The sequence below is a fragment of the Phyllostomus hastatus genome, unplaced genomic scaffold, assembly GCF_019186645.2.
Source record: "Phyllostomus hastatus isolate PE091 unplaced genomic scaffold, TTU_PhHast_1.1 phas_scaffold_11, whole genome shotgun sequence".
In the NCBI taxonomy this organism is placed as follows: Eukaryota; Metazoa; Chordata; class Mammalia; order Chiroptera; family Phyllostomidae; genus Phyllostomus; species Phyllostomus hastatus.
In genome coordinates, this window is record NW_025334005.1 from 3965160 (window position 1) to 3980780 (window position 15621).

General features: G+C 50.6%; 1 protein-coding gene across 10 annotated transcripts; it reads left to right on the forward strand.

Moving 5' to 3' along the window:
- The first annotated feature begins 235 nt into the window (after positions 1-235).
- SF1 (splicing factor 1) lies at positions 236-13929 on the forward strand. Of its 10 annotated transcripts, none has more exons than XM_045854817.1 (14): positions 237-1018; positions 2345-2473; positions 5166-5241; positions 8162-8314; positions 8499-8588; positions 8950-9133; positions 9220-9335; positions 9439-9546; positions 10283-10463; positions 10703-10976; positions 11312-11371; positions 11489-11668; positions 12396-12600; positions 13033-13929. In XM_045854817.1, exons 1-14 carry the CDS (start codon positions 625-627, stop codon positions 13160-13162), a joined length of 2280 nt encoding a protein of 759 aa, XP_045710773.1. In that variant the 5' UTR covers positions 237-624; the 3' UTR covers positions 13163-13929. The 10 variants fall into 10 exon arrangements, with proteins under 10 accessions (XP_045710772.1, XP_045710773.1, XP_045710774.1 ...); XM_045854823.1 differs by having other exon boundaries at positions 241-655; positions 10703-10980; XM_045854820.1 differs by having other exon boundaries at positions 241-655.
- Positions 13930-15621: the final 1692 nt, after the last annotated feature.

Genomic DNA, 15621 nt, shown 5'->3' on the forward strand with positions numbered 1-15621 from the left:
TCTCGTTGGGCCACGGCTTTTCCGCTGCGACCTCTCGCTTACTCCCAGCGAAACTGCTCTCGGGAGGGAGAAGAGTGGAAAAAAATTGAACATGTGACAGCCAATCTAATGACACTACGATACAACCGACCTTGGCCGGTTCAATGAACTTCAGCCAATGAGAGCGCAGTCAAAGCCTGCGTCACAGCTTGCCCCACCCTAACCCCTCCTTTCTGGACTCCGAGCACAGTCCGCGCAGTAACAAACGAAGTGCGCGCTGCGACACCTTCGAGCTCGTCGGGTTCGGCCGCCATTTCCTCGCCTGGCCTAACGGTCCAGCCAATCCCAGCGCGCATCGAGAAGGACTGAAGCTCCACCAATTGGAGGCCGCCGATCCCGACTCTTCGCCTCAGCCTGGCCCAATCCAGGCTTCCGCCCCGTCGCCCCCGACCCGCCCCCGCAGCGCCCTCTCTCCTCCCTCTTTGTGCGTCTCGCGCCGCCGCCGCTCGCCGCTCGCCGCCAGCCGTCTGAGGACGGGCTCCGCGCGCTCTTCGGCAGCGCAGTCGGGTCCCGTTTCCCCGGAAGGTGCGCTAAGGAGAAGCCGCCGCCGAGGAGGAGCCGCCGGTGCGGGTCCCCGGGGGCGCCATGGCGACCGGAGCGAACGCCACGCCGCTGGGTAAGCTGGGCTCCCCGGGCCTTCCATCCATTCCCAGGCCCAAAGGGGGCTTCGAGCCTGGGCCATCTCCTGCCCCCGGGCCTGGGGCGGGACTTCTGGTGCCCGGGCCGCCGCCTACCCCGCCCGCCGGCTCTGTGAGGGCCCTCACCGCGGCCTTCCCCTTCGCGGCGCTGCCGCCTCCTCCTCCTCCGCCGCCGCCGCCGCCCCCTCCGCCGCCTCCACCGCCCTCCCCGGGCTCCTCGTACTCGCCGTCGCAGCCTCCCCCTCCGCCGCCGCTCTACCAGCGCGTGTCGCCGCCGCCGCTGCCGCCACCCCAGCCGCCGCGTCAGGATCAGCAGCCGGGTCCGGCCGGCGGCGGAGGAGGTGAGTCGGGCCGAGAGAGCGCGAAAGACGTCGCGCGAACGGGCCCGGCCGGCTGAGGGGCGCGCGGCGGCGGCGGCGGCGGCGGCTGCACGCGGCGGGGGTGCGCGCGCGCGCGCCCGGGAAGGCCCTGGCGGAGGCGCCACGGGGCGCGCGGCCTGTTTCTAGTATCTGGAGTGCGCACGCGCTTTGGGGGGAATGGAAGTGGGGGGGGTGTCTGGGCCGGAGGTTTGCTGCGCAGGCGCGGTGCGCTGCCAGGGTGTGCAGTCTGACCAAAAAGCTGGGTCGGGGGGCGGGGAGTCCCCTGTTGCCCTCTAGCTCTTGGGGCAGGGGGGAGGTGTGGAGGGGTTCGAGTGGCTAGACTGGGTGCTGGGTGTGCATGTCAGGAGGGTGGAAAAGGGTTCAGTGATGACGTAGAACATCCTCTTCCTGGTTGTAGAGGAGCCTGAAAGGAAGAAGAATACCAAGAATAGCTCTTCTTTGTCTACTCTATGGCAGGTTTTCACTACAGCGTGAAAGAGTTTGAAAGTCCTCAGAGTATGGTTGGTTCAGATCTGTTGTGGCTCTTTTGGGGGGGGATTTTTTCCCTCGAAATCTCCCTAAGTTTACCTTGGAGAAGTCTGATAACATCTCATAGTTGGAACTGCACCCCCCACCCTGAAAGAATGATGTGTGTACCAAATTTGTAGGGAGTTTCTGCTTATATGTTGGGGAAGGGGGATTTGGTTACTTGTTGCAGTTTGTTCTTTATCGAACTTTTGGTATGTCAGGCCCTAAGTGTCCACCTAGCCAGGAAATTTGAAAGCTGATCTCCATTAAGCTTTTGAAGAAGGAAGTGACCTTGTTGAATCCCACCATGGGTTTAGTTGTGTTCTAGTCCAGTATGCCCAGTTAGAAGGTGGGGAGTGGAGGTGGGAGGAGTCACAGCCCCCCAATACAACTTTATACACTTGTTTGGGTATTCATTCTACTCCTGTCGCCCCTGGGGCTTTTCAGGTATTCATGGATGATGTAGCAGTATTTATCTTTCCAATACTTTATTTCCCTATCTGAAACTTTATGCTTTAAGATTTGTTACCTTGTTTCTGTAATTTACAGAGTTTCTCTGAAATACGACTTTTGGGACCCAGGTCCAGGTGCCCTTGTAGTGGCCATATATCTATGGTTTTTGAGGTTTGTCTTCCATTCTTGGTCATTTACGTTTTAGGTCAAGTTCTTGGTTTCACAATCTGCTGAGCTGTGTGTTATGTCGTAAATATCCTGCACTGCCTGTCGGTAGTTACTCTGGTGGGGTTGTACTTGCATCTGATGGACTTTGTTTGCCTTTAGACTTCCCAAGTAAGAAGCGGAAGAGAAGCCGCTGGAACCAAGACACAATGGAACAGAAGACAGTGATTCCAGGAATGCCTACAGTCATCCCCCCTGGACTTACTCGGGAACAAGAAAGAGCTTATATAGGTAAATACACGTTCTGCACCCAAATGCATTTCCAGATTTTTCATGTTCCGAATGACATTTTATCTGTTTTAGGTTTGATACTTTAGAGTTTTCTCTTTTGAGATGACGTACGGTCAGGTGGACTTTCACGACTTTGACATAATCAGTCCTTCAGTTTTTGCTCTGTGGGTCCGCATTTGCAGCTCCTTGCTATGGTCTGTTGGTAACAGCAGTGTTCTCCAAGAGTGCCAGGAAGGTAGACCGGCCCACTTAGGAGTAAGGCTAGTCCCCAGTTTAGAACCCTCCCTTTTTCAGCTGCTGTCATTGCCAGTTGATGAGGTGAGTGTCTTACTCTTCTGGACACAGCCCCAGTGGAGAACACTGCAGGTATTGTAAAACCAGATGACTTTTCACAGCATGGCCTTTCACCGTAATTTCATATTTCTCCCTTTCCCTAAAATGTGGTCTTTTACTTTTTATAGGTACTTTCTGAAAGGAAAAAAAACCTCAATTTTATCAAAAAGTGGTTCTGAAAGTGTTTACAGTACACTCCCTTTTACTATTTTGTTGAATTTAACCTTTCCTTCAGCATTTTTTCTGGTTTGGTTTTTGGAGAGCTGTCTTAAAATGAGGGCTCTTGGTGTTTACTACTAAAGAGGTCTGCTGGGAAAGGGACACTGCTTGGATATGGAATGAGGTGGTAGGATAAAAGATCTTAACTGCTGGGGAAACTTTAAGGATTAATAATGACTGTCCACAGTGGAAATGAAGTTAACCTCAAAATTACTTTTTTTAAAATACACGGTTTTAATGCAAGTTTGACCTTTATTCATGTACCTGCGCAGCGATCTCAAAAAAGTTCACTTGATAAACATTTCTACCAACCAGACAAACATCCCCTGTGGAGTAAATTAGGACAGTGGTTTCCTACCTCTATGAGGCCATGGCCTTCACAAGTAAAAAGCACCAAGGCTGGCATGTTGTTATTACTGAGGATTATAACGTCTTACATCTTTTAGACTGCTGAGAATTTTGAGGTGTTGGAATCGTCTAATCACAGTACTAATATTTTCTTTCCCTGCTATTCCTGTCTACACCCACCTACCCTTACGTCTCATATTAGACAGGTCTGGACCTTCACAGCCTTGTGAAACTGTCCCTTGTGGGGCAATATTTCACGTATATGAGCAGACTTAGGAAATGGGAAAACAGCATCGTTCTTTACATCTCCAGTTCTCTTCCTGTGGAGGGAGTTAATACAGTGAGCCCTGAGGGCTCTTTGTAGCCACAGCCTGTAGCTAGAATCAAAGCAAGAACTGGCGTAGCTCTCTGCTCCAAGGAAGATAGCGACTTTTTGATTCAATTTAAGTGCCAGTTATTTTCTCAAATCAGACCCCACGTCCCCATAGACCAGTTAGGAGAACTGCTTACCCTCCATGAAGGTGACTTTCTCCTGGAGTTGAGCTTCATACTTAACTGCCAAGTCAGGACTTCCTGGCATTAAAGAACTTAGGGAGCCAGGTCTCTCACAGTCTCTCACAGCACACGCTGCCTTGTACTGCATGCCCCCTCATTTTTTCAATATTAAAGTGGATTTTCATTTCTTCAGAGTTTGAATGGATGTGTGGTATAGCCTTGTGGGATGTACTTAAAAATAGAAGGGTACCTTGGGTTGGACATGTATTAATCTTGTCCTGGAGTCAGTTCCACTTTACCCAACCCAGTAAGACTTGCTCTTATTAGAGATGCCTGCTCAGAACCCTTAAATGCTGCAAAGGTAAGGAATAGGTGGTTATTCAGCACGCTGAAGAAAGCGATCTGGCTCTGCAGGCCCCGTTATTTTGAGTAATCAACTGGGGGGCATTTCCCTGAGTCACTGAACTTTGCGAAACCCTCATGTCTCTTTCTCGCGTGCAGCCTCCTTTGTCAAGGTCTGAGGGCCACAGCGTTCTCCCTGACCCACACTTTCCAGCCTCTACACCCTATTTTATTCCCTCATAAGGAGCAAGTCTAAAAACCGATTTCTTGCATCTTTACCATCACTAGTTTATTAAGGTATATAGGTTGTCATCTAAAATTTGAATAAAAGCACAAGTATTGGGAGATCCCTACTAGTAAGGATCTGGTTGTACAGAAAGTATCTGAGTTTCTATGAGGTCTTGAATTGGTTATTATATGTATAAAGAATTTTAAGCGTAATATCAGTGAAAATGATCTTTGCTCAACTGGTATTTTTCCTTGTCCCACGTTAATTGGGTTATTTTGGGTTATGCTTAGTATTTAATGAAGAAAAATTAACTCAAGAGTCTTGCCCTAAAGAAATTAATTCGGTGGGAACTGGATATCAGTGATAATGTACATGGTTTGGTTCTGAGTGCCAATTGTTATAGCAAGCCTTGGCGAGGAGGGAGAGGTGAAACACCTAATAATTGCTTTGATGTTAGCCTTAGTGAATAGTCTACTGCTAACCCCTCTTCCAACGAACTGTTTGCTTCCTTAAGTGATAACCATTTTGAAGTGAAAAATACCTGTAGATGTAAATGGACTCCTGCCGATAGGTGGTTGGGAGTTTTTGCCTCAATGTGTTCACTGATCAATCGTCCCTTTCAAAGTCTCCGAGTTCTTCATGCTTGTTGTTGAGATTTGAGATGTTTTTTGGTAACATTGTCTTTTTTCCATCCTTTTTTTTCTTTCCTAACCTGGTTTCTTCCAGTGCAACTGCAGATAGAAGACCTGACTCGTAAACTGCGCACAGGAGACCTGGGCATCCCCCCTAACCCTGAGGACAGGTTGGGAAACAGTTTTAACCAGCTGACAGTAACGCTTTTACCTTTTTCTCAATACGTTTTACTGGTGGCAACATATTGTGTCAATTCAATGAAATTCTAGTAAGACGACTGGTACTCTGACCATTCTGGGTAGTAGTGTTTAATTAGCAGTATATATAATCAGTCATCAGTTAGAAAATTGGAATGAAACTTAATTACTAGCAGAATGAAAAGTTACAGGAAAATGGACAACTGGTTTCCAATTGGTAAGCATGTATATTTCAACCTGATTTGCCCACCTGTAGGGATAGTGAGGTGGGTCATTAACCAGCCTTTTCAGTACCTGCTTTGGCTAAAATCCCAGGTATAGAGTTTTCCTCACAGGTACACGATGCAGGGATTAAGAATATTTTTGAGCAGGCCAGAAACTTTCGGTCTGGTCAGCTCATTGCTACAATCTTCCTGCTCATGGTTTTGAGATGGTTTTAAAATAGATGAGAATTCTAACCAACTTCCTTCACTACCAGTTAATTTTCAGCCTTGGCCTTTGCCTGGGGTTTGAGAGGGGCCAGAATATGCAACCTGTTTTGGGAAGGCAATCCTAAATTACTCTCCCCCCGACCCCCACTTTTGAGGGGAATGTGGTCCTCAAACAGCCGTGGTCATGTTTTCTCAGTTTCCCGTTTCACCTGTGAAAGGAAAGTCTATCAAGGGAAATGAACTTTTTTAACATGAATTTTATTGACTGAGTGTGATCTTTGAACAGCTAAACTCTGGTCCATTTAATTGGAAGGGCAATGAAATTTCTCTTAGTCCATGCAGCAGAGTTGAAAAGACTGCTTTAAAAATGGTTTTTGGCTTTTGTTATCCAGTTAATATCTTGTTACATCAGAAAGATGTACTGATTTTAGAGGGCACTCTTACACATTTTTCTACTGCCCTTTGCCAGGAAACAAATTTATTGGCTTCAATTTTACATTATTTTTTCACCTGTAGATTTTGGTTGGAAGGTTGTGTTTTATCTTTCTTGTTTTAAGATTTGCACTGTAGGTTGTAGACCACAACTGTTCAGTGCCTTTTTGGCCTTTTTCCTTTGATACTAAATCTACAGGTTACCAGGCAATTCCTCAAAAGGTTGGATTTTTAACAAACCTTTGCTTCCCGGAGAACTGGGGTTAGAACTTAATTGATCTATATGATGCCTACTCAAAGTGAAGTTGGGCCAACCTTAACCTTTAGAAGATCAGCTTTTGCCTTTCACATTCATAATTTGGAAAGAGGGTAAACTGTTGTGAGGCTTTTAAAATGACCATTTTGTACTGGTAAAACTTGTTTTGGTGATTAGCTAGAAACGCTTCATTCTAGACAGTTACAGGTGGGAATTAGAAATGTCAAGCATGCTAGGAATAAAACCAGAGCAGACTCTTTCCCCCTTGCGTTCAGAGTCCCTAATGCCTGATTGGTTTTGCTTTTGAGCCCAGGTTGGAGGGAAATGCATGAGTTTCTCACCTTAATAAGACTATTTCTAAAGGAGGTGTATTTTTAATATTAAGCCACTTTATGCCATTTTGATGTTGCTCAAGTCACACAGTTAAAAATGTTTTAAAGTTGCTTGTAGACCTAAATGTATGAGGCGGCAGTCTCATAAGCTGGGGTATGTTTGCTTTTGTTCACTATTGCTGGATTGTGCTAACAGTGTATACAAATGCTAGGAGCGGAGGTGTCATTTTAGCCGTCATTAGCCACGAACAAACCTGACCTTTTATTCCATCGTGTGTGTAACGGATGACATGGTTCCCTTTAGGCTGAAGACAGTGGGCGCAGCCGAGTTCAGTCCTTGCTCTCCAACTAGGCAAGGTTCTCAACTAAACCAAGGGTGTAGGAATCTTGACTATTTTCAGGATGTTTTTTTAATAACTTGATGCACATGGTCTCTTCCCTTCTTGCAGCTGCTACTAAATTTTCATTCAGAATATCAAGCTATGGTCCTTTTTGTAATCTTAACTCAGAGTTCTAGGAGTGTAACTTCTCTTTTTTTTATTACCGCAAAATCCAGCTGTGGTAAACTGACCATTTTATCATTACTATTTTTTTACTTGTAGCAACAGCATTTTACTTCTTAAAAAAAAGAGAGAGGAAATCTGCTTTCTGGACTTGCAAACTCTGGTGGAGAATCATAGGTTTTCCCCTTGCTGTTTGCAGGTTCAGACCTTAGACAAGTATTGGACCAAACCTGCATTTGCAGCCTCTCTCAGAAGCTGCTGTAGCACTTAACGTTCTTCTCTACCCAGACTCCCCCACCTCGAACAGCCAGGAAACAGGTTGGCTCCTGGGCCTTGGACACAGCCAGTCAGGCCATTGAAGGAAAAGCAGAGATGAAGCCTTGAACCGCCTCTCTCCATTGTGGGGGCCAAGTAGCTGCAGTAGCCTTGAGTCCTAGTGGCACTGGGTTAAAGAGCTCACACTTACTCTGTGGTAGTAGGGGTACAGACACTACCTGATAGGCATGAGCTCTGCAAGAGTTAACATTTTACCTAAACGTGGGGTTTCTGTGGTTCATAAAGTTGTAATATTGTAAAATTTTTTGCAAATGATAAAAATCCTTTGGGAAGAAGACTCCAGAGAGCACTGTCCTTGCCATTTGCAGTCCACAGACTTTCCCTGAGAAGGACAGACTTTTTCCCCCCCTCATCGTTTTTAAAAGCAGAATCGTTTTTTGGTTTTTTTTTCCTTTCTCACACACACGCCAGTTTCCCTAATGCTAAGCCAGCTTCCATCTCCCCATTCCACACGATCTTGAATAGCACACGTTATGGTCGGTTCCTCCGAAGAGTGTTGTGTTAGAGTCTGAGGCAGAGGGGCTGGGGAGTACTTCTTAGAGCCTATGTGGGAGTGACAGAAAGGTGAAGGTAGAGCAGTAACGGTGGTCTGTTTCCCACAGGTCCCCTTCCCCTGAGCCCATCTACAATAGTGAGGGGAAGAGGCTTAACACACGTGAGTTCCGCACCCGCAAAAAGCTGGAAGAGGAGCGGCATAACCTCATCACAGAAATGGTTGCTCTCAACCCTGATTTCAAGCCACCCGCCGATTACAAGTAAGCAGAGGGGCTGGGTTATCTGGGAAGGGACATGCGCAGATTGTGCATGACTGGGTAGAACATTTTTGATACTAACTTCTTAGCCCTAATCACCTGTAATTAACACATGGTGTCAAGGTTCTAGATGAGCCATTGCCACCTCTCAGAATTGTGCAGAGTCAATGAGTTTTTTCTTCCTTAGACCTCCAGCAACACGTGTGAGTGATAAAGTCATGATTCCACAAGATGAGTATCCAGAAATCAACTTTGTGGGGCTGCTAATTGGGCCTAGGTAAGTAACTTCTAGCTTATGGGATATAGAATCCCTAAGAGCCTATGAGGTGTGTCTGTCTTGTGCCAAACTGGATGCCATTGGTGGCACCTTCCTGTTTTTGGCAGGACCTTTGGCTGAGTTCATGCCTTTCTGTTAGAAAAATCTCTTTAACTTCCTCATTGTACTGCAGAAAAGGCAGATCTCGAGGATGGCTGTGGCTGACCTTAACTTACAGATCATGGCTTCCTTGGGAAAATCCACTTCCCAAAATGCAGTTGTGGTTTTCTGCCCGTGTGTGGTCAGCCTGCCCTCTGTCCCCTCTGGCATGTGAATTTGCACTTCGGGTGTATAACGGCTTGACTCTTTCTGCCTCTGATAGAGGGAACACACTGAAGAACATAGAGAAGGAGTGTAATGCCAAGATTATGATCCGGGGGAAAGGGTCTGTGAAAGAAGGGAAAGTTGGGCGCAAAGATGGCCAGATGTTGCCGGGAGAAGATGAGCCACTTCATGCCCTGGTTACTGCCAATACCATGGAGAACGTGAAGAAAGCAGTAGAACAGGTGAGAGAGCCAGAAGGAAGCCTCTTGCCAAAAATTCTAGGTGGTGGTCTCAGCAGTTACATAACTGCTCATTGTGTTTCCATTAGATAAGAAACATTCTGAAGCAGGGTATTGAGACCCCCGAGGACCAGAATGATCTACGGAAGATGCAGCTTCGGGAGTTGGCTCGCTTGAATGGGACCCTTCGGGAAGATGATAACAGGTATGTGATGAGTTTAGAGGGGAGTACATGGAGAGCTGAAGAGCCTATGGAAGTAGGGGGAGATTGGCCATAGCTCTGGAGTTGACTTTTTTTCTTTCAACAGGATCTTAAGACCCTGGCAGAGCTCAGAGACCCGCAGCATTACCAATACCACAGTGTGTACCAAGTGTGGAGGGGCTGGCCACATTGCTTCTGATTGCAAATTCCAAAGGTGAGGGGCTGCAGTCATGGTTTACAGGTAGCCTGTGGGGTACAGGACAGTTAGCTCTGTGGCTTGTTGGTTGGTTTCTATTAACCAGCAGATCCAAGAGAAGCTTTCCTTTCTGTGAATGTGGTCTGTAACGGTATGATTTGAAGTCTGAGATGATTAGGAACAGCCTGTGCAGAACACCCCTATTTAATTGCTCATCTTGAGCCCAGGGAACCTGGAGACTTCCATTCTGGGTATGTGTTTTTACTGTGGCTCAAGATTAAATTAAGTGCCCTTTTTGCTGCTGAAGGTTGGTTTAAGAAGACTGACCACGTAAGGATTTTGATCATTTGCAAACCAGCACTTGATAGCAACATTTTCCACTTTGGGTTGCTTTGTCAAGGAAGTCCTGGCAGCTGTGTTCTGGTGTTGCATAGATTTCCTTTCCTCAGACTGGCAATGCAGAATTTGATGAGACTTGCTGCTCAGAAGAACTGGCGCTCTCCTGACTGGCATGGCTGGTTGTGGTCTGACGCTGTCTCCTCTCTTCTTGCCTCAGGGGTCTCTGCTGTGGCAGAGGTACATGTAACCCCAGATGCAGAGAGCTGGGCACACAGCTGATGAGCTGATGAGCCTGTTTTGAGGAAGGTGTTAGAAAGGCTGATTCAAGTTACTCAAAAATTCCTCTGTGTGAAGTCGTCAGGAAAAAATTTCCTTAATGATTGCCCTCTCTTTGTGTCCCCCACCCCGCCTTCAGGCCCGGTGACCCCCAGTCAGCTCAGGATAAAGCACGAATGGATAAAGAATATTTGTCCCTCATGGCTGAACTGGGTGAAGCACCCGTGCCCGCATCTGTGGGCTCCAGCTCTGGGCCTGCCAGCACACCTCTGGCCAGTGCGCCTCGGCCTGCTGCTCCAGCCAACAACCCACCTCCACCGGTGAGCTTCGGGAGCTGGTTCTTGTGGCCTGGCCCCGTATCTTCCTTAGATACGGGGGCTGTGGCCAGATACCTTGCACCTGGCTGGCAACATTGTTCTTCCGGGATGTCAGGATGTTTGGGGACCTCACTTTGGGAAGATTCTGTCCTTGTGTTTTGGTCCTCTGGCATAGCTGAAAAGAACAATGTTGCCACCAGGGGGAGCAGGCAGGGACATTGGCTGGAAATGCTCTCACGTAGTCTCTCATGTCCACCACCCAGAGCCGCCCACCCTGGATGAATTCTGGCCCTTCAGAGAGTCGGCCCTACCATGGCATGCATGGAGGTGGTCCTGGTGGGCCTGGAGGTGGCCCCCACAGCTTCCCACACCCATTACCCAGCCTGGCAGGTGGCCATGGTGGACATCCCATGCAGCACAACCCTAATGGACCCCCACCCCCTTGGATGCAGCCACCGCCACCACCGATGAACCAGGGCCCCCACCCACCTGGGCACCATGGCCCTCCTCCAATGGGTAAGTAAGTGTCAGACCAGAAACCTTGGGGCTTTGGGATAAGCAAGGGTTACAGCAGGTCGTGGTGAGCTAGAAGCAGTTCTTAAAAGTGGCTGAGTGTTGCGCTAGGTCTTTTGTCAAGGCTTGGTCTCCAAGAGGAGCACCAGGACCACATTTTGATTCAGGAGTGAATTTCTCTGTGGGGTAGGCAAGGCCTGTCTCATAGGCAGAGTTCCAGAACTGCTCTTGCAAGAGTAGTAACTGCAAGCTGTGTGGCTGAATAAGCTTTTGGTGGGGGCGTCTTCCCTGGTCAGTTCAAATGTCCTGCTAAGTCCCTGCTCTTTCCTTCCATCAAGATCAGTACCTGGGAAGTACGCCTGTGGGCTCTGGGGTCTATCGCCTGCATCAAGGAAAAGGTAATGGAGCCAGCCTGACATCTCATTTGGGGGCATTGCCTAGGCCTGGGAATGAATGGGGTTGTGTCCCACATCTCTCTTACCTCGGGCCTCACGCTTTTCTGTACCTACCTGTAGGTATGATGCCGCCGCCGCCTATGGGCATGATGCCGCCGCCGCCGCCACCGCCCAGTGGGCAGCCCCCGCCCCCGCCCTCTGGTCCTCTTCCCCCATGGCAACAGCAGCAGCAGCAGCCTCCACCACCCCCTCCGCCCAGCAGCAGTATGGCTTCCAGTACCCCCTTGCCATGGCAGCAAAGTGAGTGGCATATTTTGGGCTCGTGGGGGTGGGTGGGATTGGGGGGGCGCCGAGAGGCATGAGAGAACCTCACAGCTCACACAGGCAGGCCGGCACCTTGGGGTGAGACTCCGATCTCTGCTGGGGGTGTTAATGAAGGGCCTTGTGGCCCCCGGGGGGCCTTGGGGAGATCTGATGTTTGATGTGGTTGCGTCTGGGAACCTGGAGGGGGCCTGCTGTAGTAGGTGGGGCGCCAGAAGTCCAGGCTCTCACTGGCTGAGCGAGCCAGCTGGCTCAAGCCTGCTCTATGGCCGGGCGGGTGGTGCTGCATGCATGTTCTGGAGAGGGATGTGACTGGGGCCTGACAGACTTCAGGGATGGGGCCTGGCAGCGGGGAGAGTAGCTGTGGCCTTGAGGTTGAATGTGCCGTTCGGTGGTGGCGGCGGATGGGCGGAGGGATGTCAGAGCCGGTTCTTGTGTCTGGTACCTTCCCGTCAGCCCTCCGTGGGGGCATTGGTGACAAAGGGCTTACTCTGTTAAGCCCAGAGACCTCGAGGCTGACCCCAGGGTAGTCCTTGCCCACCCCTTCACTCCCCATCACCAGGACAGCCCCGCCCGCCCGCCCCCCACCACCGTACCGCATGCCAAGCAAGGAGCAGGCGCCTCTCGCCCCCATCCCAAGGCAGCAGCCGCAGAGAACCGCGGTGTGCCCCCGCGCGTGTGACCTTGGGCTTCTTTACCACCCCAGATACGACGACTACCACCACGAGCGCTGGCACAGGGTCCATCCCGCCATGGCAACAGCAGCAGGCGGCTGCCGCAGCTTCTCCAGGAGCCCCTCAGATGCAAGGCAACCCCACTATGGTGCCCCTGCCCCCCGGGGTCCAGCCGCCTCTGCCGCCCGGGGCCCCTCCCCCTCCGCCGCCTCCGCCACCTGGTTCCGCCGGCATGATGTATGCCCCACCCCCCCCTCCTCCGCCTCCCATGGACCCTTCTAACTTTGTCACCATGATGGGCATGGGGGTGGCGGGCATGCCGCCCTTCGGGATGCCTCCAGCTCCCCCACCGCCTCCACCACAGAACTAGACTCGGTTTTTTAAGAAAATATATATTATATAGAGAGAGAATTGGTCTCGTTTAAACACACGCCGAACCTCACCATATGGAGCCAGACATTGGGACGCACGCATGTGATTGGGTGCACGCATGTGTGTGTGTGCACGCACCGGGCTGGGCCAAGTGACTGAGGACTCGCTTGGGTACGGGCAGGTGTGGTAGTAGGGGCGCCAGCTTGTGCTTCCCTGGCGCCCCGTAGCATCGAGTGTCTTCTTTGTCTTTCTCTCCTCACCCAACTCCCTTTGCCTCTCCCCAAACTGGGCCACCAGGATCCCTCCCCGCAGCGGCGATGGCCCGAGCCATGAGAGTGAGGACTTTCCGCGCCCATTGGTGACCCTTCCAGGCAGACAGCCTCAGCAGCGCCCCTGGTGGACAGGATGGTTCGGCAAAGCAGCCTGAGTTATTTTTGTGGATGGAATCGGAACACGCTGGCTCCATATTGTGAAATTTTTATTAATTTTTTCTTTTCCCTTTGTTATTTCCTTATCTCTTCCTTTCTTCAGACTCCGTCCAAGGAGACGCTCTCCCCGGTCTTCTGCTGCAATCAGATTCCTTTTTCTTTTCTCCATTCCTCACTCTTCTCTTTCCAAGGAGAGAGGAGCAAATGGTTTTAGGCAAAGGCCTTGGCCAGTAATGTCCGGCTAGTTGGGAGGGGTTGTTCTTTCGCTCTAAGATTTACAAGGGGCCATAGCCACCCTGAGATTTTTAAAGTGTGGGGCTTTGTCTCTGCTACCCTCATAGAGTAGAGGCTTACTCTGCAGATGCGGGGTCCGTGTCCAACTGGGCACCCCTGCCAGTGGTGGGTGTGGCTGCTCAAGTCACCTTGGGCTTGTCCGCCGGTCCAGAGTCGCTTCTGAGTTCCCAGGGCACCTGTGCTGCCTCGTAATTCCATTTGTTCCTCTCCTTCTTGGAAGGGTTCCTTTTAATTTTTCTTTTAATCCCAAATGTCTGAATGTTTTTGCAGTGTCTAGGGTGTTGAGTCCCTTGTTTTTCGTCTCCCCCACCCCCACCCCCCCCTTTTATGGAGTGATTATGTTGACAATGTATAATGCGCGTTCTCTTCACTGGTTTATCTGCAGAAATTTCTCTGGGCTTTTTTTTCGGTGTATGATTCAGCACTGCGTTAAAGGGGGGCGTTCATTGAATAAAAGAGCAGTGTGGTTTTCTGGGTCTGTTTCTTTATTTTCTCTTAACCCCCCTCCCCCAATCACCATCAGTGTCACCAGGGTTACCTATGTTCAGCCTGTGGCCATACTTGTCCCCCTTTCCCTGGGGAACCCATGGGGCATTAGCTAAGGAAGCCTTCTGCCTACCTGCCTGTGTGGCTTTGCTGGGGGAAGCAGAGTGTGTGGCCATCCCCACCACCACCTCCTTGTGTACTAGTTAATAGCGGGGAACCGGGTTCTCTTCCTTGGTTACCCCTTATCCTCCTGGTGCCTGTCCTTTTGAAGGCATTTCCCTGGAGCTCAGACCCCTCCCTCCCATACTCGATGAGCTCCAGTTGTGATTTGGGCCTGGGAGCTGCCACCTGACTAAGGCCCTGGGCCTAGGGAGGCATCAGCACTAAAGGTCAAGCCAACTAATCCTGCCTGTGAGACACCAAGCAGCTAAAATTAAAATCGCCAAGTGGCTTTTCTTTCTCTGTTGGTGACCTGCAGCCTGCCAGCACCGCAGGCTTTAGGGAATGGTGGGGGCAAGAGAAAGTACCCCCCTTCTGCCTTGTAAGCACTTCTTTATGGAGAGTCTTAGGCTGTATTATTCTTTCATGTCTGGACAGTGCCCATGTGGCACCAGGAAGTCCATGTCCAGTCTCCACAAGGTGGTGAGGTCCTCGCCCCACTGCACTGCCCCTGGGAGAGCTGGTCCCGCCCCGCTGCCTTTCTTTCCTTTAGGCAGGCTAATGGGTGGGACAAGGTGGCAAGCTCCTGCTGCTCCCAGCAGCTGACCAGTGGGGACAGCTCTGGCCTGGGCTGCTTTCCAGCTTCAAGCTGGAGCTGGCCACTACTGTTGATCTGGAGCAGAGCCCAGGTGTCCGCACGCCTTCCCAGGGTGCCTGTTCTTTGCCGTAGGCCCGCAGCGTTAAGGAAGCCTCAGAAAGGTCAGTGGGTTCCCTAACCCGGCTCTAAACCTCAGTTGACTAGGAGGAGGAGGGAAAAACCTTCGTCCTTTGCTGATGGAGTGGAGGCAGGGCTCAAGCCTGGCTACCTTCTTTGACCTTGGCTTCACCTCATTGCTTCCCCACAAGCTCCGTTTCCCTGGTGGGCTCATTGGGCGGTTAATTAGCTCTTTGAAGCTCTGGAAGAGGCAAAGTGGCGCTATGTGGGTTTTAGAAATAAAATCAATAAATGACTTAACCACAGCCCAGCCATCTCCTGTGTCTCTCTCCCCTGGGGCCGGCTCCATTCCTGTGCACGCTCCCTCTCTGCTCCTTGCCGTCAGCTTTTAAGGTTTTGGAGAGGAACAAAGTACCCAACCAAAGGCATCCGTCTTGGGCCTTTCTCCGGGCGGCTGGAGACCCTGAAATGGAGGAGAGACAGCAGGGAGGCTTGGCCCTCAGAATGGCGGCAAGACGCCTGCCTCTGTGGCAGAATAGGGAGTGCTTCCCCACCCACCTGGAGACGCCCAGGGTGGACAAAGGCCTCTGTGGGACCCCGTGACAGAGGACCGGGCACCCCTGTCCTATCGTGCCTCTGGCTGCAGCGTCTCCCCACCTGGGAGAGCTGGTGGTGCTAGGAGCGCCAGTTCGGAAAGGTCAGCGTCAGAGCTCTGTTACTGAGACCCAGCCAAGCGCCCCGCAGAAACCCAAGCCTGGTCCAGGGAAGGAGGCAGGATTTCTCGTGAGAAACCTAGTCAGATAT